Source organism: Manis javanica, chromosome 1 (genome assembly GCF_040802235.1).
Source record: "Manis javanica isolate MJ-LG chromosome 1, MJ_LKY, whole genome shotgun sequence".
Taxonomy (NCBI): domain Eukaryota; kingdom Metazoa; phylum Chordata; class Mammalia; order Pholidota; family Manidae; genus Manis; species Manis javanica.
The window spans coordinates 72,978,522-73,003,008 of NC_133156.1; the positions used below are offsets into that span (position 1 = coordinate 72,978,522).

General features: G+C 31.8%; 1 protein-coding gene across 5 annotated transcripts in view; it reads left to right on the forward strand.

Moving 5' to 3' along the window:
* CHD1 (chromodomain helicase DNA binding protein 1) overlaps positions 1-24,487 on the forward strand; it is a 74,262-nt gene that overhangs the window by 23,218 nt on the left and 26,557 nt on the right. For 3 of the 5 annotated variants that reach the window (XM_037011922.2, XM_037011923.2, XM_073233519.1), the window contains exons 3-19: positions 4,990-5,191; positions 6,189-6,281; positions 8,261-8,322; positions 11,813-11,956; positions 12,039-12,349; positions 13,400-13,625; positions 14,000-14,100; positions 14,330-14,508; positions 15,363-15,490; positions 16,232-16,448; positions 17,128-17,217; positions 18,234-18,424; positions 19,091-19,279; positions 20,501-20,663; positions 21,524-21,676; positions 23,594-23,665; positions 24,112-24,261. In XM_037011922.2, coding sequence (XP_036867817.2) covers positions 4,990-5,191; positions 6,189-6,281; positions 8,261-8,322; positions 11,813-11,956; positions 12,039-12,349; positions 13,400-13,625; positions 14,000-14,100; positions 14,330-14,508; positions 15,363-15,490; positions 16,232-16,448; positions 17,128-17,217; positions 18,234-18,424; positions 19,091-19,279; positions 20,501-20,663; positions 21,524-21,676; positions 23,594-23,665; positions 24,112-24,261 — 2,671 coding nt within the window. The remainder of the gene's footprint in view (positions 1-4,989; positions 5,192-6,188; positions 6,282-8,260; positions 8,323-11,812; positions 11,957-12,038; positions 12,350-13,399; positions 13,626-13,999; positions 14,101-14,329; positions 14,509-15,362; positions 15,491-16,231; positions 16,449-17,127; positions 17,218-18,233; positions 18,425-19,090; positions 19,280-20,500; positions 20,664-21,523; positions 21,677-23,593; positions 23,666-24,111; positions 24,262-24,487) is intronic. The other 2 variants (XM_017665517.3, XM_017665518.3) reach the window with 1 other exon arrangement.

Consider the following 24,487-nt stretch of genomic DNA (forward strand, 5'->3'; position numbering starts at 1 on the left):
TTTCCCTGTCTTTTTGACATGGTACCCCACCACCACCACCACCACCCTTATTTTGAAAGCATTTTACATTTTGGCACTGCAAGATTATTTAGGTTCATTTTGAATCCTTTCTGTCCCTGTCCTAGAATCTGCCATTTCTCAAAGGACTCCTAGTTTATTAAGTGTGGAATAATAGTTAGAAATCAAAATTTGGTTGCCAAGTGATTGTAATTTAAAACTTCAAAGGGGATATGTTTACAATAGTTGATAAATAGCAAATCAGAAGATACACACTGCCATAAATTCAAAAAGATTACATGCAAAAGGTCATTTTATGTATTACTATTTGTAATATCAAAGGACTACAAGCAAAACATATTTATCTTTGAGGGTCAAATTGCATCCTTGATATATAAATGATATCATATACACATATTATATCCAGAAGATCATTCCACTACATACATTCCCCTTTCCTTTATGCAACTGTATATTCTCCAATTGTAGATATGAGTGAGATATGTTAATGATTATTTATGAAAGGGAATATATAAACATTCATAATTTGCTTATATTGAAAAAAAGGAAAATAAAAACTTTAAAACTAACTATAGTGGGAGAGAGGGCATAGTGTGGAGGAGACAAGGCAGAAGCTGGACTTTATACCTTTGTAACTCTCAGGTTGGATTGAAGTAATAAAGCAACATTAAATCATGAATAAAAAGCAATCCCTAAAAATGGGAAAAAGCAAATAACCGTAATTAAACCAAATTGGTATCCATAAGATAAATAATCAGTTGACTTTAAAGCAATAATTTGCTGAGGTATTCCTGAAGGACAAAATGAGATGAAAAGAAATCTTAACATTTAGTAATCATATTATTAATAGTAATGCTTTTTGGGTTTTTTTGAAACTGTTTTATATATCCTAGGATAAAGCAAATGAGTAATTTTATTAGTGCCATTTATAACCAAGTGATGTTATAAAACCAACATAAAAAATTTAGGAATTCGCATTGGAAAAACTAGTATAAATTCTTAATACATTGTCTCTAAAAATACACATATCCTAGCTAATTTCATTTTTAAAAGTCTTGAAAACAGTGACCGATCCAGTAGTACTGGCTCACTTAATACTACTCTTCTTTAGTTGCAAGATTGTTTCTTCTAAGCTGAATGAGAATCCAATTTGATTTCCAGTTTAAAAAGAAACGTGGCTATTTGATGAGTTACATTTGGCTGCAAGAAATAGGTAAGATAAGCCTAGCTCATCTTGTCAGCCCAGGAAGTGAGGAAGCTATCAAAGACTATTTGAGGTCTTGTCAGAAAGACTGAAGAATTAAAGGATTTCCTATTGGCTAAACATGGGACAGTTTGGGAATCAACAGTGATATTGGCAGTGGATGAAAACTCATCAAATAATTTCAAATCCTTGAGTTAATAAGACTTAAAGTATCAGTCTGTTTTGAAAGGATAGCAATTTAACTTATTTTGAAAACTGACAAATTAAGAAAGGAAATGAAAATGCTTTTCCTATATGACTTGTACCTCAAGGTTAGCAAATGTGATAGGGGAAAGGTTTTTCTTTATAAAAGTAATCCACCTACTAGTGAAGAAATAATATAATGGGTAAATGAAGAATGATAAATATCACCACTTTAATGCTTCTGAATAAAGAGCTGATGGAGTCATATGTTCAGTGGCTGCTTACAAATTAGATATAGAATTTATGGATAAGGCTGAAAATGCCTGAACCCACAGATCAAACTTAACCTCACATGAAAAGAGACACTAAATACTAAGTTTCTTCTGACAGAAATCTATAACTCTTCAAATACGTTCTTGCCAAGAAAAACTGAACTTGAATCTTTGCCTGGAGTTTATAAGATAAATAAGGGACAGAAAAATAGGTTGAGTAATACTGTAGGGGTGCAGTCAGCAAAATCTGGAAAGCAGGAAAACCACCTAATTTATTCCACAAAATAAATTCCAGTGTGAAAAAAAAAGGGAGGGGAAACTTTCAGAATAATGAGAGACTTAAGAAATATGATTCTTTACAGTGCGTAAACCTTGTTTGGATTCTCATTCAGTTTAGAAAAAGTAATCATGCAACTAAAGAAGAGGTAAACTGAACTGGATATTCAGTAATATTTAATACTTAATTTCACATATAATACTGAGGAGTAACTGATGTTTTTAAGGTATGGTACTGGTATTGTGGGTGTTTAAAAATAATGGGTTTATTTTTTTACACGAGTACTTAAGTATTTAGGGATGAAAATTTAAAATGTCTGAGATTGTCTATGGGAAGCTGACTTATTTGAAACAAGATTGGCATGAGTTGATAATTGTGAAGCTGGGTGATAGATACATGGTAATTCATTATATTACTCATTTATATTTGATATTAAGCATAAAAAAACTTGAAAAGGAACTTTAAACTGTTTTATCCTTTGAACATGGTATTTCTACTTAATATACACTAAGAAACAATATAATCTTACCAAGTATCTATATATACATAGTGGTAGGTTTTCTTTTATAAATTGAGAAAGGTGAGGAAAAGAATTCAATGTTTTTAATATCTTACACTTTAATACTATTGTGTTAGTGAGATTTAACATAACAAGGATAACTCTTAGGTGTTCAGATTTTAGGTGTTCAGATACTTAGTGTTATATAAAAAGATCAGTGGTATTGGTTGTTATCCAAATAAGTGAAAAGATCAGTTACTATCTAAGTAAATTTGGTGCTCAGAAATATTTCTTATAGCCAAATTATATTTGTGGATTTTATACGAGAATATATATTCATACATTTCTGATTTGTTTATATATATATCCACCCAGCAGACATATATTGTGCTCTTATTTAGTGCTTGGCACTCAAAGGGTAACAAGTAAATATCCCAACACTCTAAGAACAAATACATGGTAGAACATCAAAGATGGAATACCAAATATCAAAAGAAAACAGAAAACTATAGTGATCATTACATGGTGTGCTCATAGCCAAGGTGGTAGTATGTATAGTATGTTTTGGAAGTGCTGTAGAAGGGTACTTAACTTAATTTTGGCTTTAGAATGGAGTCAGTACTCCCAGCATTTTGTTGGAGGAGTAACCATAAAAAGATTCCCACATTCACTTAGAATTTTGATTTATTTAGAAGGAATTTTAACTAGCTATTCATTCAGAACTGAACAAGAGGTAATTAAGAATATAAGCCCATGAATGCCCTTCCCAAATTCATTCATTCACCCATCTGCTTTTCAAGTGTTGGTTGAGCACCCAACTGTGTATGGTATGGTAGTTACTCTGGAAAAATTGACAGTACCCTCAAGAAGTTTATAAGCAATTAAAGTGATACACTTCTGCCTTTCCTAGAAAATTAGTTCAACTTCATGACTATACCAGACTTAGGTGTATTTTTGTGCTCACCATATACCTGGATCAAAAATCTTGAACATAGCACAAAATGATATTTATTGGTGGACATGACTGTCTCTTCATCCCAGATCTTTTTATTTATTTAGGTAATAAAATACCACTTTAAGGGTATTTTACTTTATTGGTAAGGACTTTGTCTCATCTCAGTCTTCCCTGTACCAGACACATTCTAAGTAAAGCTTATTGAATAAATGAAAGAAAGAAAATACCTAGTGGGTTAAAGGAGATACAAAATTGTGTTTCTGGAAAAGTACCTTTTCTAATGTTTTTGCTGGAATTTCTCTTAGGACCCAAGTAAAATATGATAATTTTTTTTGTTTTAAATTGAAAAGCATTATGCTGTTTTTGGACCTCAGAACCATGTGACCAGAGGTTAAAAATTGTGGCAAAACTGATTTTGATATATCATATTCTTTAAAAGGCAGATTTTTATCATTTCTGTGCAGGAAAACATTTTATTCCACTAGATTACTGGATTTAAAAAATAAGCTTATGGTTGTTCCCGTTTTAAGCATTTTCATTTATATTTAACTTTTGGAATCAGAAGTCTTGCAAACTTTTATGTGTTTCCATTTGAAATACTCCTTCCTCTAGGAAAGGAGAAATTTTATAAAGGGATTAATTTTAATATCGTAGTTTATTTCTTAGAGTAATACCTCCATCTTGTGGTATTTCTGAAAATTACTTCAGAGGATATGAATCTTGAGTTTTGCGGTATACAATATACATAAACTATATTACCTATTGTTTCTCATAAAACCAGATGCAATTACATTAGCAGCTGGGTCTACCATATGTATCAAAAAGTTAATATCCTAGTTTTCAACAATTCAGATGTATACACCATGTGAACATAGGCCTTTGGAATAATAGTAATTTATACAGTCAGCTGTTGAGTCCAGACAGTTTCTAGACTACCTTGACTGAAAATTAGTAATGGAAGAAAAGGTAGTTTCTCAATGAACTATTAATTATTTCACATGTGTCTATACAGAGGTTAGAAGGGTTGTGAGAATTCGTTTCAGATTTATTGTGGGAACTATGACAGATTGAATGATTTTCTCAGAGAAGTGATTACTGATTTTATTTTTTAATAAACTGTATTTTATCATAGCTTAATTAGAATCATTTACATTCCCTAGAATGATAGAACATAGAAACTTGAAGACAAGTAGAAACTACAAATAAATTTCTGCCTTTTACCTGAGAATTTTCAACACATTTAATCTGTTTTCTTCACACAATTTCTGCTTTATATTTACTACAGTTAAACAGTCATTTAAGGGTGTGGACTGTGGCTGAAATTTCTTGTCTTCCTAAGTTTCTAGTCCAGGATTCTGTAGTTGGTAGATTTTGCTCCTTATCTTGGAGGAAGATGGTAGTCTGATTACTTATGCTTTAGCTAAAGCTGTACCAAATCTAATTCCTTTTTCTATTTGTTTGGCTATAGAAAGTTGAAATATGAAATAAACAAGGCTTTAATGATCTGGGGCTTTCTCCTGACTTTTAAGAATTAAATTCTAATGAATTTTGTTTAAAATCTTTTTTGTTTTCTAATTGTAGCCAATCAGATGATGATTCTGGGTCACCTTCAGTCTCTCGCTCTGGCTCGAGTTCTGGAAGCAGTAGTGATGGAAGCAGCAGCCAGTCAGGTACCAGTGACTCTGACTCTGCATCTGAATCGGGCAGTCCGTCAGAGTCCGAGTCAGACACCTCCCGAGAAAACAAGGTTCAAGCAAAACCACCGAAAGTCGATGGAGCTGAGGTAATAAATAAAATATTCAGTGAAAGGTAGATTTCTTCTATTACTTTGGGAAAATTTATAGGACTGGTTTATAGCATTCTTAATCTAGCTTTCAGAAAATACTAATTTTTAATGTTAAAATTTACCTGCAGTGATTCTCAAACTTGTAGTTAAATGTCTGTGGACTAATTGGCTTAGAAGAGAAGCAGTGTATAGCTATAAAACAGCAAGTACAAAATAAACACACAAAATCTTTTCTTCATCCTCATGAGGCAGACATTGCATTTGATAAATATTCACTGTCTCAAGGATAAAAAGTAAAGACTTGGTAAGGTCTTTATTAATTTTCAGTGTCTGATCTCTACTTTCAAGTTATTCAAAGGAGGTATTTTATTGTTAATAGTAGAATTTAATAGAACTCTGCTTTCTTGAAGATAATTGGTAGAATAGGCTAAGGACTATTCTATTTGAAAAAAATACTATAGGATTTACTAAAACTTTTCTATACCTCATAATAGCATATACAGTAGTGTTACTTAGAGTACCTGTTAGGATAAGATCCTTGAGCCAGAATATAAATCAATACGACTTCCTTGGAAAAAATCTTGCTACCAGAAAAAAAAAAAATCAGCTGAACTTTTAAAACTGTACTTACTGACACAGTTGATTTGCATTCTGGCTCAAGTTTTTCATTTTCATGTCACACCAATTTAAAAAAGTTGACAAAACTTTGAGTAGCACTGATGTTGCATATTATTACTTTTTTTTGAAAATAATACTATAAATACTGAAGAACATATTAATATTATTTGTGAAAACACACCATAGATTTTTTTTATATACAACTAAAGCTCAGCATTTTATTTTAATAGTATGTATTACATATGAGTAAGGAAAATAGTCTTATTTTTTATTTGGAGGAAGTGAAAATGTTGGACCTGATTTTCAATAAATTGATTTTTTTCAAAAATAATCTTCCACAAACGTCATTCTTCACTGGTTCACATTTCCATTACAGTTCTGGAAGTCCAGCCCTAGTATTCTGGCTGTGCAGAGATCTGCAGTGCTCAAACAGCAGCAACATGCCTCATCAAATAGTGGATCAGAAGAGGTGAGTTTTCATTAAGAAAGCTAGTATTTTAAAAGTGAACATAATGCCCAATCATTTAACTAGGTGTACATGTCTCTGAAATTATTATAAACAAGAAGTGTTTCAAAAAAATAAATAGGAAATAACCATATTTAAATATATATATTGGGAACTTTGAAATGTACATATACTTTCATCCAATAACTTCACTTTCAGGGATTAATCCAAAAGAAGCATTGCAAATATGTGTGCATGTGCTCATCAAAGCAAAACTCGAATTAAACAAAATGTGAATACTGTGGAAATACACATACGCAAACACCCATGTAAGTTTGCACACATAAATGAAGAAATACTAAGTACTATTAAGTCATATTTATATAGAATATTAATGACAATTTTCAGCATAGTTCTAAAAGAATAGACTGCAGCTGTAAACAATGTAGGTCATGTGTACATGTGAGCACACATGCACATATGTTTGCACAAAGCATTCAGTCAAAACCATATAAAAAATTGTCTATATCAAGCTGAAAAGCTTCTGTACAGCAAAGGACTCCAACAATAGAACAAAAAGGTACCCTACAGTATGGGAGAATATATTCATAAATGACAGATTCGATGAAGAGTTGATATCCAAAATATATAAAGAGCTCACGTACCTCAACAAGCAAAAAGCAAACAATCTGATTAAAAAATGGGCAGAGTAGCTGAACAGACAGTTCTCCAAAGAAGAAATTCAGATGGCCAACAGACACATGAAAAGATGCTCCACATCGCTAGTTATTAGAGAAATGCAAATTAAAAACACAATGAGATATCACCTCACACCAGTAAGGGTCGCCATCATCGAAAAGACAAACAACAAATGTTGGCGAGGTTGTGGAGAAAGGGGAACCTTCCTACGCTGCTGGTGGGAATGTAAATTAGTTCAACCATTGTGGAAAGCAGTATGGAGGTTCCTCAAAAAGCTCAGAATAGAAATACCATTTGACCCAGGAATTTCACTTCTAGGAATTTACCCTAAGATTTCAGCAGCCCAGTTTGAAAAAGACAGATGCAACCCTATGTTTATTGCAGCTCTATTTACAATAGCCAAGAAATGGAAGCAACCTAAGTGTCTATCAGTAGATGAATGGGTAAAGAAGATGTGGTACATATACTCTATGGAATATTACTCAGCCATAAGAAAAAAACAAATCCTACCATTTGCAACAGCATGGATGGAGCTAGAGAGTATTACGCTCAGTGAAATAAGCCAGGCGGAGAAAGACAAGTACCAAATAATTTCACTCATGTGGAGTATAAGAACAAAGAAAAACTGAAGGAACAAAACAGCAGCAGAATCACAGAACCCAAGAATGGACTAACAGTTACCAAAGGGAAAGAGACTGGGGAGGATGGGTGGGAAGGGAGGGATAAGGGCAGGGAAAAAGAAAGGGGGCATTACGATTAGCATGTATAATGTGGGGGGAGGGGTCATGGGGAGGGCTGTACAATGCAGAGACAAGTAGTGATTCTACAGAATCTTACTAAGCTGATGGACAGTGCCTGTAATGGGGATTGTGTGGGGGACTTGGTGAAGGGGAGGGCCTAGTAAACATAGTGTTCTGCATGTAATTGTAGATTAATGATAACAAAATAAAAAAAATTGTCTAATGACAAAGAAAGGTATTACTCAAAATTTGACCTACCAATTGTGATTCCTTTTTGAGGCTGTATTAGGCAAATCAGTAGTCTCCAGAGATGGTAGATGTTAAGGTTTTATAAAAAATGCTGACATTGTGATACTTACCTAATATCACTGGCTATGTTATAAATCTGCAATAAAAATGTTAATAATTACTCTGTGCTAATGGTATAAATATAACAGCATGAAAAATAGAGGCTTTATAGTTAATATTTAATTAGCAAAATGAATGTTAAGTATGGCAAGCAAAAATTTGATACCATGGTTAAATTCTGATCATTAATAACATTAACATTGTTTTTCTCTACAGGATTCTTCGAGCAGTGAAGATTCTGATGACTCAAGTGAAGTCAAAAGGAAAAAGCATAAAGAGTATGTCTTTTTATTCAACTTAATGCTTTTCAAATCAGGAAAATCCTCATGATTTTACATTTCACTCCTTATGAAAAATTGTTGCCAAAAGTGGACTTTTGTAAATTGGTTCATGGCATATTTATTAGGTTAATTTAAATCATTAATCCTTAACATTTATGTTTCTGTGACCAGAGATTTTTATCTTATCTCCCATAACTCCTTTCTCCTATATTTTTTTTAAAGATCTAGGCATAATATCAGAAAATCTTAATGACTTGGGAAACATTGAGTAGGGATGAACAGATGATGGATTTGGGGTGATTATGTTAATTTATGTTAATAGCTATTCTTAACTATTGATCTGCACATGAAATTTATTTTCTTTGTGGAACTGATCTAGTAACTCACTATCCTGAAGATATTGACCCAGAAAGTCTTAAGAGTGCTTCAGATTCTCAGTTCAGATATTTGGATGGTCTGTCTTTTTTTCTCTTTATTTTTTCAAAAACATTATTCCATTGTCTTTTCTTTTATTTTTCTATTTGTCTTTGATATTCTTCACTTTCACTTTGGTGTGTCTTAGCTTTTGATTTGTTATTCATCCCACTTTATGAATTTTGTTTTATGCTTTTTTAATATTAAATTATCTTTTATTTCTGAAAAGTCAGTTCTTGTTATCTGTAATTTTTCTTTCTCGTTCTGTAAACCTCTCTAGTACTACTGTTATATAGTATATCTGTCTTATTGTATCATGTGTATTGTATGTATCTATTGGATCATCTGTCCTATCTATTATGAATCTTACTGTGGTTGTGTTTTTTTTTGTTTTTTTTTTTGAGAGGGCATCTCTCATATTTATTGATCAAATGGTTGTTAACAATAAAATTCTGTATAGGGGACTCAATGCACAATCATTAATCAACCCGAAGCCTAATTCTCATCAGTCTCCAATCTTCTAAAGCATAACAAACAAATTCTTACATGGTGAACAAGTTCTTACATAGTGAATAAGTTCTTACATGGTGAACAGTGCAAGGGCAGTCATATCACAGAAACTTTCAGTTTTGATCATGCATCATGAACTATAAACAATCAAGTAAGATGATTATTCATTTGATTTTTATACTTGATTTATATGTGAATCCCACATTTCTCCCTTATTATTATTATTATTTTTTTTTTAATAAAATGCTGAAGTGGTAGATAGATGCAAGATAAAGGTAGAAAACATAATTTAGTGCTGTAAGAGGGCAAATGTAGATGATCAGGACTAAGTATTAATCCAAGCTAGACAAGGGCAACAAACATCCATGGATGCAGAAGATTTCTCTCAAAACAGGGGCGGTGAGGTTCTAAGCCTCACCTGTTGATCCCCAATATCTCACCTGATGGCCCCCCTGCGACTGTGCCTGTCTTAGGTTGTTCCTCCCTTGAGGAATCTTACCCGTCTCTGGCTAACCAGTCATCTTCCAGGGCCATACAGGGAAATGTAAACTTGTTAAGTGAGAGAGAAGCAATATTCTTTGAAAAGGTTAGCTTTTTACTTCTTTGCAGATTTACGCCCTGTGGCTTCTATGCCCAGCATTTGTCTTGAGGTATCTTTACCACTTGGAAGAATTACGATACTCGGTAATTTTCGATATGAGGCACAAATTTTACTAAAGGGTTGTAATTAGGAAGGAAGAAGAAAAGCTATAGAAGTAGCAGATGGAAGGAAACATGGGAAGATTGATAATTTTTTTGACATATCTTCTTGTAGAGTAGCATAAGCATGTATAGGTTTTAACAAACTACTAATTAAATTGCATACACACATTAACAGAATAGGAATACAGATACATAACAAAAGCAGACCTACAATTACCAGCCATATCCGGTGAAACCAAGAAAATCATTTAGGTACCCTAGGCATTTGTGAAAACTTATCAATGATATGATGGATATTGTCTAACTGAATTTGAATAATTTGAGAAAAATCATACAAATTAAAACAACACATTCCTGGAAACTTCACATCCCATATGTTCTTTTAACAGTAGATAGTCTATAGTTGCATGATTTTGAAGCACTGCAACTTGCACTTCTCCTAATTCTTGGTTGAGTTCCGACAGTATAGATCCAGTCAAATTTGTTGTTTTACTATATGCACAGGCCAGCTTAGATATCTCCTTCTTCATTCCAATGGCAAGTCCAGGAACCGGTGGGATGAATGCAGCTACAACTGCAACAGCACCAGGATCTTTGTTGAAGTTTTTTGATGATCATCTTCTGGAATGACTCTTCCAGAGGATATTGATGTTGGAAGTTCTTCTTCATATCGTATCTTAGTTCATTTTCTGGGTAGCCAAATTAGGCTTTGATCCTCTGTATAAACACAAACAAACCCTTTGTCCACACTTTGATACGACCTTTATACCATTGTGAAGAACCTATTGGAGATCAACTGTGGTTGTGTTTTTTACCTCTTTATTGTTGTGCTACATTCTAGCTAATTTTTTTAGATCTGTCTTCCAGTTTATTCAGTACATTTTCAATTACTGTGTCTCATAAGCTATTTAACCCTTCTACTGAGTTGGTAATTTCTAATCTTGGCATCGTGCAGGCAAAAAATATTTTTAAAAAAAAGTATTTTGGGATGTTGGATCGACTTGCTTGGATATAAAAGTCATTATAATTTATATTATAAAAAATATGAAGTGGAGACTTTTCATGTTCTCCCTATTGCTACTTCTAATTTGCAAACTCTGAAAAGATACCAAGTAAAATAAAATTTTCTACTCTATTACGTTTTTGTCATAAATCATATTTTATTCATATGTGCTTGTTTATATAAGCTTTAACATGGTCATGGTTGATGCAAGACATGGTGGGCAGTGGAGAAGCAGCAGTAGTTGTGAGAGGATATAGTGTATGAATAAGAATTTAATGTGTCATTTGAAATTTATATTATAGCAGAATAATAGCATATGCATCAATATTTTTTCTCTACATGTTGATTGGAATTAGACTAAATAGACTAAAAATAATAATAAAGGTAAGATAATCATTGAATATTTAGATGAACTGATATTTTTTTTACATTTTTTATACTGCATTTTAAGCTTAATGAATGTATATTATTTTAAAATTCAGTTACAAAGGGTTTATTTTTAAATGTCACAGTTTCCAGAAAATTAAGATGAAAGGGATTGGAATCTCTGTTTTGGGGAGGGCAAGTATAATAACAAATGTGTTCATCCTTATGGTAATCACAATAACATTTACTTACTTACTATTCGTTGAGGTGTAACTAAATGACTAATAACAAAATTATCCTTATAGGAGAAATCTGTAAATAATATTTTTCAGCATTTTTCTTATTCTACAAGCAATTTAATATTTTTACTATGGGTGAAAGCAATATTTTTTATATTATCTGGAATATAATATTGTTTAGTTTTATATTTTATCCGGTAAAATTTATTTTATGATATAAGTGTAAAATAAACATACTTTATTTTATATACAGTGAAGATTGGCAAATGTCTGGGTCAGGATCTCCGTCTCAGTCTGGTTCAGATTCAGAATCTGAAGGAGATAAAAGCAGTTGTGATGAAACAGAATCTGATTATGAGCCAAAAAACAAAGTTAAAAGCAGAAAATCTCAAAATAGGTAAGTATATCCTATTCTCAGTTGATGCTGAAAATTGTTGGTTGCAGAAGGTATTCAATTCTGAAATCTTGTTTTATTACAGTGTTTCTGTAAAACACCTCCCCCTGGTCTTCCCTAGATCTAAGTCAAAGAATGGGAAGAAGATTCTTGGACAAAAAAAGAGACAGATTGATTCATCTGAGGAGGAAGAGGATGATGAAGAAGATTATGATAATGATAAAAGAAGTTCTCGTCGCCAAGCAACTGTCAATGTTAGCTATAAGGAAGATGAAGAAATGAAAACAGATTCTGATGACCTACTTGAAGTCTGTGGTGAGGATGTTCCTCAACCTGAGGAAGAAGAATTTGAAACAATAGAACGATTTATGGACTGTCGGATTGGGAGAAAAGGAGGTATTTTTTTTTTAATACTTTTGTTAATGTAGGCACTTTCAGTTTCACAGTTTGGTTTTTAAATTGTTTTTTCCTTTAATCCATATATGTGGATTATTTTTAGTTATCTTGATGTGCATTTTTTTCTTTCCATTTTATTGAGAGATAATTGGCACACAGCATTATGTAAATTTAAAGTGGATAGGATAAGGACCTACATATATTATAAAATGATTACCATAATAACTTTAGTTAACAACCATCATTTCATAGATGTGAGGATTTTTAGAATCTACTCTTTAAGCAACTTTCAGATATAATATACAGCAGTGTTAACTGTAGTCATCATGTTGTATGGTTACAACATAGTACTTATTATCTTGTAACTGGAACTTTGTACCTTTTGATCACCTTCATCGTATCCCCCACAAACCCTGGCTACAAATCTGATCTCGTTTTCTGTAAGGTGTTTTTTGTTGTTGTTGTTTTTATCAAATATGTAAGATCTTGCAGTATTTGTCTTTCTATCTGTCTTAGCATAATGCCCTTAATATCCATCTATGTTGTAAATGGCAGCACTTCCTTTTATGGCCGAGTAGTGTTTCTATGTGTGTGTGTCTATCACATTTTCCTTATCCATTCATCTGTTTATGGATACTTCAATTGGTTTCATGTCTTAGCTATTGTAAATAATGCTGCATTGAACGTGGGGGTGCAGATATCTCTTCAGCATAGTAATTCTGGTCATGCAATTTTTAAAGATGATTTTAAATTATTCTAATTTCCAATTTTCAGTCTCCCAATCATCACTTATTATAAATTGCTATATGATCATAGGTGTGTCATTCTTTTTATTAATTTAAAGCTGAGGGTATTAAATTAGATCATCTTCTCCAAAATTCTGAGTTTCTTTTATATATGTTTAATATAATTGCCCATAAACTCTTGTATCCTGATATTTTACTTATTTAAAAATGAGAGCATATATTTTTTTATTCATACTCTTTAATTTTTGAGTCGAAAGCAAATATGTAACATAATTACATGAATGTATTATGCTTTCTTTTTCAGCCACTGGTGCTACTACAACCATCTATGCAGTTGAAGCAGATGGTGACCCAAATGCAGAATTTGAAAAAAACAAGGAACCAGGAGAGATCCAATATTTAATTAAGTGGAAAGGCTGGTCCCATATCCACAATACTTGGGAGACAGAAGAAACCCTTAAACAGCAGAATGTTAGAGGAATGAAAAAATTGGATAATTATAAGAAAAAAGACCAGGAGACAAAAAGATGGTAAATATGTTTTATATTATGCTTGATTTTTTTATAGTTCAAAAATTACTACTAGGGTTTTTTTGTTTAAAAAAATACATAGCCAAGAATCAAATGATAAGCTAAAACAACTATTTCTACATAGACTTACCAGTATTTCATCTCAAGGTAAAACTTAGGAACAGCCATTTCTAAACTCTTCCTGATAACAGTAACGTTAGAATGAATCTCCTAAATTACAAATTTTTAAAGTTAAAAATTAATGATGCTTTATTTCTGTTTGAATTTCTTCATTATGATAAGTGGAAAAAGAGTTTGTGTTACAGATAGTAGTGGGGGGTGTGGGTTATTCAGAGGAGATTTTGAAGTCTATTCCTGCATTAATAATCTTTCAGGTTGAAAAATGCTTCTCCAGAAGATGTGGAATATTATAATTGCCAGCAGGAACTTACAGATGATCTACATAAACAGTATCAAATAGTGGAACGAATAATTGGTTAGTAATAAATGATTCTAAAAAACTTTTCTCTTTCCATGCTTGAAATCATCCTTAAAAACTCCTGAATTTACTGCTTATACATCAAATACAGTAGCTTTCTCTTACTATAATAGAGGATATTAAACCAGATGACTAATTTTTATTTGTGTAATTTTTACTAAGAGTTATTACTTTGGTAAGTTTATGTAACCAATAAATTTTTTTTTAAACCTGATTTGTGTCACAGCTCATTCCAATCAAAAGTCAGCAGCTGGTTATCCTGATTATTATTGCAAGTGGCAGGGCCTTCCATACTCAGAGTGCAGCTGGGAAGATGGAGCTCTCATTTCCAAAAAGTTTCAAGCATGCATAGATGAGTATTTTAGCAGGAATCAGTCAAAAACCACTCCTTTTAAAGATTGCAAAGTGAGTATTATTTAACATTTTTAATGACTGAAAGTATATTTATGCATCATAAATAATAGAAGCCTAAATAGAGAGTTGGATCCTGATTTCAGACAGGCTGAGGGAAAGAACTGCTTGATTGCTAGAGGTTATAAGAAATGATGTCCCTGTAACTGGTCTTAGATGTGGCACTGTCTTTTTAGCCTTGGTGAGTGAAACTGCTAGAAAGATTATAAATTGGTGGTCAGTGTGGGGAGTGGACTAGGGAAACCAAACCAAATAGGAAAAATGTCTTAGGGAAGTAGGCGTGGTATGAAGGGTAGTAAATATTTTCTCTGAAGGTAAGAAAGGAAGAGAGGGATGTGCCCATAAGAAAGTATCGAGGACTACCTTGTGTAATACATCTTTGTATTTCAAGTTAGTATTAATGATAGTTTAGGGGTCCATGTAGTACTACAGTTTGTTTTCTTAGAAGATTAAGTTAAATTCATAATGGTAATTTAGAAATCAGAAATCAAATGTGAAGCCAAGCCAATTTTATGGTTTATTTCTAGGTCACAGCTGGAGCAATAGTTGAATGAATTTAACATAGCTGTTTGCTTTTGAAATACATGAAACCCAACTATTTCGGTAGACACTTAACTCTTAATTTTTTGTTAAAAAAAAGGTGAAATATTTGACTCTACATTCTGGTTATAGTAATAGGAAACAGTCATCTTCAACTGAATCCTCAGGTGTAGTTTGAGTCATGGAATTTCTAAGCCTGATGATTTGAGATGAAATCTCGGATTTTATGATCAAAGCTGAGATTTTCATCTTCTAATATAATTTCTTATATTTAATAATTGTTCATGTGACATTTATTTTTATTAAAGGTATTAAAACAAAGGCCAAGATTTGTAGCCCTAAAGAAGCAGCCATCCTATATTGGAGGACATGAAGGATTAGAACTAAGAGATTATCAACTGAATGGTTTAAATTGGCTTGCTCATTCTTGGTGCAAGTAAGTAGAATTTTACAAATAAAACATTTATTTGTAAGGGTTTGAATTTTTACAAATAAAAGATTTGGAAAATGTTCACCAACATGAAGATTAAGACCCTTTGATATTTATATTTAGGTCTTTCAATTTCCCAGTATGTGAATAACTTACTACATACTAAGAAGAAAATCTAGTGGAGTTTGAGTTAACCTTTTTGTTGCAGTAATTCAATAAGTTTTTATTGAACTGAAAACCAAAATATATATACATTCTTATTCCACACTAGTCTGGACTATTCTTCTTACTCCCAGTTATTTCTAATGCTCATTTAGCTCTTATTTTTTTTCTTTCTCCTTTGTCCCCTCCTCTATTTGTAGGAATATAGGTGACCCTAGCGTGCATTTTTTTTAACCTCCCATAGCTGTAGTTTTTTGCTGGTGTGTTCTCTTTCTGCTTACTTTTTACTTAATATATCAGGACTCTACCACTTGTACATAATTAACTAAAGATATACTGTCACTTCTCATGCATTTTCTAACCTAAAATTATGATAAACTACATCCACTTCTCTTACATTATTACAAAGGCCTTTACATTTATTATTTATAACTAGTGAACGTTTTATATGTTATATATAATACCTATCAGATTAATTTTATTTAACTATTCATATAATATAAACTTGCACATGGGTTATGTAAAAAGATTTCTTTGTAAATTTTAATATTTATTGCATGCATTATTTTGTTTTTAACTTTATAGAGGAAATAGTTGCATACTTGCTGATGAAATGGGCCTTGGAAAAACAATACAGACGATCTCATTTCTGAACTATTTGTTTCATGAACATCAATTATATGGACCTTTTCTATTAGTAGTACCACTTTCCACACTCACTTCCTGGCAAAGGGAAATTCAGACATGGGCTTCTCAAATGAATGCTGTGGTTTATTTAGGCGACATTAACAGCAGAAACATGGTAAGTTGCTTCTCCATAAATTTAAAAATATAGGCATGCTTGTCTTTAAGGATCTCGATAGTCTTAATTTCTATCTTTGCTGCTGGAGTAGGTGCTTAATACATGGTTTAATTGGCTGTAATAAAAATCAGCTTTTGGTTTAATGTTACTTCATATGTATCTTTTTTCCTATCTGTCATAGGAACGTTTCAGATATATGTGAAAGCAGACAGAGTATAATAAAACTCCATGTGTCCATCTGCAACTTCAAAATTTTAATCTTTGCCAACTTTTTTCATCCTCTGTACCTCTACAGTGTACTTTCCTCCCTCCTAATTATGAAGCAAACCCCAAAATATTTCATCCCTAAGTGTTATGTTATTAAATGAGTTAATCATTTGTGTTTTGTTGAAGGAGAACTTTCTTCAGTTCTTAAAAACGTGTGCTTTATTTTATATATAAAATGTTTCGATGTGCTGTGGTATTTTATTTATGATAGGTAAGATCAGCATAGCCTGCTGGACTATATAAAGAATAACTGAAAGTTTTATTACATACATACATAGCTTTTTGTGTATTTTGAATAGATTTCATTTTAGATACTCAAATAAATATACCTAAAAAAATTAGTGTTAAATGGGTACACTCAATTTTGCAAAGTAATGTTTACCTTAAAATTGCCTTTAAAATTTCTTGATAGATCAGAACTCATGAATGGATGCATCCCCAGACCAAACGGTTAAAATTTAATATACTATTAACAACTTATGAAATTCTGTTAAAGGATAAGGTATGTATTACACGTTTTTCTGTTCAGTGTATATCAATTTTACATTTACTATATGTTGTGGATAGGATAAAAATACAAATAAGGGTCAACAAACTACAGCCTGTGGGTCAACTCTGGCTTTTTTTTTATGACCCATGAACTAACAATGATTTTTACATTTTTAAAGGGCTGTAGAAACAAACCACAGAAAATATCAGAGATCTCCCACCACACATTTGTCTGCAAAATCTGAAATGTTTACCATCTGACTTTTTACAGAAAAAGTTTGTCAACTTTTTGCTGACTTAAAGGAAAATAGTTTGTGTAGGTTTGATTTGTGAGGTCTTTAAGAAGAGAAGATACCTAACAGGATTAAGAAACTATCAGTGGGTGAAACACTGCTAAATGCTTTATAACTATTATTTTATTAAATTCTTTATATTAGTATCTGAAATAATTCCCAACTATTTTATAATATATTGCTATCTCTATTGGAAAGAAAAGTCAAGTCTTAAAGAAGTTAATGAACTTGCTTAGTCAATACAACTATTAAGGAACAGAGTCAGGCCTGTATCTGTTTTAAATCAGAGACCCACATTTATATATTAGATATGCACTGTTCATGAAAATCATAGAGTGAATTATATCTACACTTGGAGTAAGATAGTGTTCTTATGTACTCCAAACTGGCATTAATAGAGGCTTCTACTGGGTATATAGACTAAAAATCTTCTGTAAAAATTTTACATGATACTATTGTTTTTCTTCCTTTCCAGTGTAAAAATTTGACTTGATATTAATGCTGTTTTCTAATGGTAAAATTAGTCACAGAAGGAACTTCATTTTGCATAATGAATTACTTGACTTGAGGATTCTAATAAATCTTGAAATAATTTTTATTTGAAAACTAGACTAAAGTTTGTCTTTTATTTTGATTTGCTTCTTACTAATAATATAAATTCATGTCAAATGGGAGGCTAAGTTAGAATACCATTTTTCTCTCAAAGTATTAACTATGTTTTTCTGTTCATTTTAAGGCATTCCTTGGAGGTCTAAATTGGGCATTTATAGGTGTAGATGAAGCACATCGATTAAAGAATGATGATTCTCTCCTATATAAAACTTTAATAGACTTTAAGTCCAATCACCGTCTCCTTATCACTGGAACTCCTCTACAAAACTCCCTCAAAGAGCTCTGGTCTTTGCTACATTTCATTATGCCAGAAAAGTAAGATAAATTGGGATATAGAATTTTAATGTTTTGTATGCTAAGTTTATCAGGAAAATAATTAGTTGTAGTTAATAAGGTTAATAAGAAGTTTTATTGCCCTTAAACAGTGGGCCACAGATTACTTAGAAGTAGGGAGTGAAAGGAAATGGGCTGGAATATTTCATATTTTCAGTAATAATTTAATTTTTCAATTTTGAAAATAAATAAGCTTGAGCCGTGTATAATAAATTACAACAGTTGATTTTGCCCATGATCAGAGTATACCCTGCTTGAAAAACTAACAATATCGTTCTTAGTATTTAACAATAGCAAATAAAGAAAACTAGACTAGATAAGGATAAATAACTTGTCCAAGGTTGCATACATTTTCTGTTTCAATAGATTCAGAACTTTAAAATTATTCTTTTGAGAACTACTTTAGTGGCAATTGCTTTCATATTTGAAAATGCTTCCATATTTACTTCAGGAGAAAATAAATCTTATAAAACGATTTCTTGTGTTTCTCCTTATAGATATATGGTGGATTTCTCAGGAAGGATAGTTACTAGTAGTAGTAAATTTTTCTTTAAAACTCTATGTTTTGTTTATATGTGACTACCCTGGAAAATCTCATATGCAGTTTTACTTCTTTTGGTGATTCTTCCATTTTCTTAAATTTTTAAGGTTTTCTTCCTGGGAAGATTTTGAAGAAGAACATGGCAAAGGCAGAGAATATGGTTATGCAAGCCTTCACAAAGAGCTTGAGCCGTTTCTGTTACGCAGAGTTAAAAAAGATGTGGAAAAATCTCTTCCTGCCAAGGTTGAGCAGATTCTAAGAATGGAAATGAGTGCTTTACAGAAACAATATTACAAGTAAGATATAAAAAGAGCTCATGTTCTGAACAAAGTCTAAATAACCCTCCTGTCCCTGTCTCATCAAGGTGCCTCCGTCACCCCAATAGGGTCTTAAAGAGTAATAGCAATTCTTGAATTTTAGACTAGGTTCATTCAATTGTATATTGGAATAAAGAGAGATTTAATGGCAAGTTCAAGATCATAGGTGACAAGACTACATGATTCATCATTAATTGCTTTTCTCTCTTTAATGCTCTTACCTTATAGAGGGTTTCTTACATTAGGATTTCCATGATGCTAAGGCATTATTAGGTAATTAATGATAATTAGATCATTGACAGCGGTGTAGAGGACAGAAAAAGAAACATGGAACAAAATTTTAGCCCCCCCACACACACTGAGGAATAGTAATAATAGTAATAGATATCTTACAAAAATTTATGTATGTCAGATCCATATAGTAACACTTCAAAGAATCAAAAAGGAGTATCTGTCCTAAAACTAATTTAAATATATATTTAAACATTTAATTGTATAAAACTGCTAGATGCATTGAATTCTCAGACATATTTTATGGTACAATATGAGTCATATATTTAAAAGACACATCCTTTGAATTAATTTTAAATTTTTATTACAGAAAATTTCAAACGTACAAAAAGAGGGTAATACATTTCCATCACTCAGCTTAATTTCCACCTTATAGCCAGTCTTATTTTATCACTAACCATCTCCACTTTCCCCACTGCTATCATTTTCAGGCAAATTAGAGTAATAATAGTTTTAAGTCCCCTTGAAGACTAAGCTTGTAAAAATGGAAGAAAATAAAAGGTGATAGAAGACAAAATATTATATAGCTATATATATATATATATATGTATATATATATATACACATAGTTCAGAGTAGTAAAATAACCTTAATTTTTCTGTAAGTTACATATGTAATGTGTAATTGTAATTTCAAGGAGGCAGTGTGGCTAAACCAGGTATCCTCATGAAGGGAAAAGGATTAGTACACTGTAGTCACTATGTTTCCTTAAGCCTTTACCGTGTATAGTTAATAGTTCAGATAACAGGTTATGTTCTCATTAATCTTGTGAACAAATTCTGGTCCATTTTACATCTAGTTGTGAACTTTGTAATGGTGCAATTTTGTTTTGTTGTTTGATTGTTTTCATGGTTTTAGATTTCATCCTGGTAACTGTTCTGCTAAACAACATTTGTGTGATTTTTGCAGATGGATATTAACTAGAAATTACAAAGCCCTCAGCAAAGGTTCCAAGGGCAGTACCTCAGGCTTTTTGAACATTATGATGGAGCTAAAGAAATGTTGTAACCATTGCTACCTCATTAAACCACCAGACAATAATGAATTCTATAATAAACAGGAGGCCTTACAAGTAAGAATTTTAAAATATTGTTACTTTGTGGTAAAACAAAGTTCTGAAAGTGTTTATTTTAGTTATAACTGAACAAGGCACAGTGCTTTAATATATTAGAAATTCTGGTTAATGGTATATTTAATGGTGTTCATTATTTTTTAGTCTCTAAGCCCCTTAAAATAATAATTTATCCAATTAATTATTTTGATCACTTTTCTTAAAATTAATCTCTCTAACTGTGGGCTGTCATAATTTATCTAGCAAAAATCCCTTAGTGTATTCTTAATTGTGAAAAAAAAATTCACTAATAGTGATATGCTGAATTCATGGTAATGGCAAATGGAAGTCTTAAGGACATCTTGGCCTCAGATCTTACCCTTCCGAGCACTTCTGGGAGACAAAAGAGAAGTGTGAAGAAGGTATAAATGGTCGTCCAGCCACAGCAATGCTTTGATCATTGTAATTTTAAGCAGTGCTGGGATCAGTGACTGATACATATAAATTAGAACACATTTTCTTACTCTTTAAGCCTTTGGTTGCTTGGTTGCTGCTTCTCTTCAGTGCTTTGGTTTTCAGCTCAGGTTTTTGGAGAAATAGTGCAATAACCAGCAAATAGAGTAAAACAGTGCTTTTTTTCCTCCTGAAAATACAGCAAAAACCTAGGTGGTAAATTGCAAGGAAAATTTTAGTTTTAAGTCATAGAGCAAAATGATAGTTCCAAAACTGTGGAAACTGAAATGAGCTGTTTTTCAATGTTTTGAAAAAACAAAATCACAATTTAAAATAATGAAAGAAATTAAAATGTTAAGTGGAGCATTTGTTTCATTTAATTGATTCTTTTTAACATGTTATAACAGTAGTAATTTTTGTTTTCTTAGCACCTAATCCGTAGTAGCGGAAAATTGATTCTTCTTGACAAGCTGTTAATTCGCCTAAGAGAAAGAGGCAACAGAGTTCTTATTTTTTCTCAAATGGTGCGGATGTTAGATATACTTGCAGAATATTTGAAATACCGTCAGTTCCCCTTTCAAGTAAGCATTTCATCTTGTCTTTTTTGTCTATTTAAATTATATCTAATTCCTAAGCATGTTCTACAAAATTACTTTTGAAAATCTTTAGTAAATGTATAGATTTTTATATAAACTGTACTTTAAGAAAATACTATTTTTTTAATTCTATTTTTCATTCCCTTTTTTTCTCTTGACCTTATATTAAGCAGCAAAACAATTTTTCTTTAATTTTTACTTTAGTTCTCTAGATCTCCTCTGTGCTCAAATCTAAAGAGGCAGCCATATATATTAGGCTTCAGTTTGAGGAAGGAAAAGAGAGAGCATTCTTTGTGAATGCTACTAAGACTGTTGGAGATTTTGAAGGTCTATGTGCTCATAATGATTCTAATGAATAGTTTACTAAATAAAACTAGGTCATCCCAAAAGATCAAAATGGGCTTATATTCCATCTAGTCAATATTTATTTTCAAATTCATTCAACATGATTAAAGTTAATATGGATGAGTGTTTAATGTTAGAGTCAGGTGCTAGTTTTCAGTACTTTACATCTTATAATTTATTTAGTGCTTTTATGAACAGGGCCTGAAATAGCAAACAGTATGTACAGCTAGTAAATGATGTATATTTAGTGCAGGTAGTAAAATAGAAGTAGAAGCATAATGATGAACCACAGTGCACATAATCCCTACTCTGTTGGAGTTTACAACCTGATGTTCAGACATAGAAATTAAGCAACTAATTACAAATAAATATCACATTACAACTGTGGTAAGTGCTGTGAAGGACAGATGTTTGGTGATATGAACATGATTGAAAAATAATGTAGTCATTTAGGGGAAAAAGTATAGGAAGAGTACCATTGTTTGCTTTTTTTTTTCTTTTTCTTAAACAGCTTTATTCAGATGTAATTTCTATTCCATACAATTCATTCATTTGAAATACACAAATCAGTTGTTTTTAATATATTCATAGTAACCATTACCACAGTCAATTTTAGAATGTTTTCATCACCTCCAAAAGAAACCCTACTCTTTAGCTACCACCCTATGTTCCCCCATTTTACTCCCATTCCCACTCCAACTCTGTGTTGGTTTGTTTTTAGACAAACTGTTATGTGTACATGGTCAAACAAAAAAACATAGTACAGAAGTATTTGTAAACACTCTTCCTCAATCCCTGGTCATTCCCAAATCACTTCCTGGACAGAAGAATTTTTAACAATCTTTTGTTTCAGGTCACACCTTAATAAATGATACATCACTACTTTGTAAAAAGTTTTACTAATTGTAATTTTTAGTGAAAAAGAAACAACACTATTTACATTTTGTTTCTGGACATCAGTTGTTTAGATAACATTTGGGATAAGCACTTGATGTATGTCAGGCACTGTGCTAAATGTTTTATTACTATGTTCTCTCATAGAATCCTCTCTATTCTGTGAAGGAAGTACTAATTACTATTGTTACTATTATTACACCCATTTACTGAGGAGGAAACTAACAAGGAGAAAAATCAGGTCACATACCCAAGGCACCATGGGGCTCAATAATTTGAGTTTCTAAGTTCTCAGATCACATTGATGCTATTGGTCCAGTAACCACACTGGACTTAATCAATGTTTAATCAGTACATTGGGTCATGAAACTTGGGGTGTACAGATGTCTCCTTCACATGTAAAATGTATCTCTTACAATGTATCTCAGGCAGGATGATAACCAATGCTGTTATTACTTATTAGAGTAAGTAGTCTTAGCACTTCAGAGCACAGATTCTGGAGATAGAATGTCTGGGAATGGTTTTACTGCCTAATAAGTACTTTTGACTCTTACAGTCTTAACAAAAATAATGCTGCATTTTCATACTTATGTAATTTTGTAATTGATTTTAATTCCTTTTTAAATTTTTTATCTTATTATATTTTAATATGTTTTATTCTAGAGATTAGATGGATCAATAAAAGGGGAGCTGAGGAAACAAGCTCTAGATCATTTTAATGCTGAAGGATCAGAGGTATGAATGCTTTTTAAATTGTAAATAAATTGTTTTAGTCAGTCATAGTTAACAGTTTGTTTAATAAAGAAAACCTATTGATGCTAGCCATTTTTGATTTGCAAGTTGGGTTTTTAAATTCATTATTCTGTTATATCTGAAGACTATTGCACTTACCAATATTGTTTCAGCCGAAGATGGTTAATTTGCTTCAAAATAAATTAGCCCACTTTCCTTTAGAATTCTTTTTGAATTTGATGGTCATTATTCTCATGTGTATTTGTATTTTGGAGTCTTGTCGATTGTTTTGGCTGGAGGTTTATATATGTTAATATTTTTAAAAACTACCTTTTAGTTTATTGGGAAAATATGTTTTAAAGAAATCAGTTGTAAAATTTTCATATTGATTATTCACAGTCACAGTTCTAGAAGAATATAAAATTGTACCTATTTGTAATTCCTTACAGGATTTCTGTTTTCTACTTTCCACAAGAGCTGGAGGTCTAGGAATTAATTTAGCCTCTGCTGATACTGTTGTTATATTTGATTCTGATTGGAATCCACAGAATGATCTTCAGGCACAGGCTAGAGCTCATCGAATTGGGCAAAAGAAACAGGTATTATTTTATTCCCCTTATTTTACTCTTTGAGAAGCTTTTTTTATGATCAGTGTTTGGAAATGATTTTGGTTTATCCTGATAAGATCATTAAAACACAGTAACATTGCCTTAAACAGGATATAAAGGAACTCATATTTACCAAAGTCACCTAAAGTGATAGAACCTAGATAAAACCATGCCTAAATAGGATCACACATTCTCTTCTGATCATACATTCTGTTTA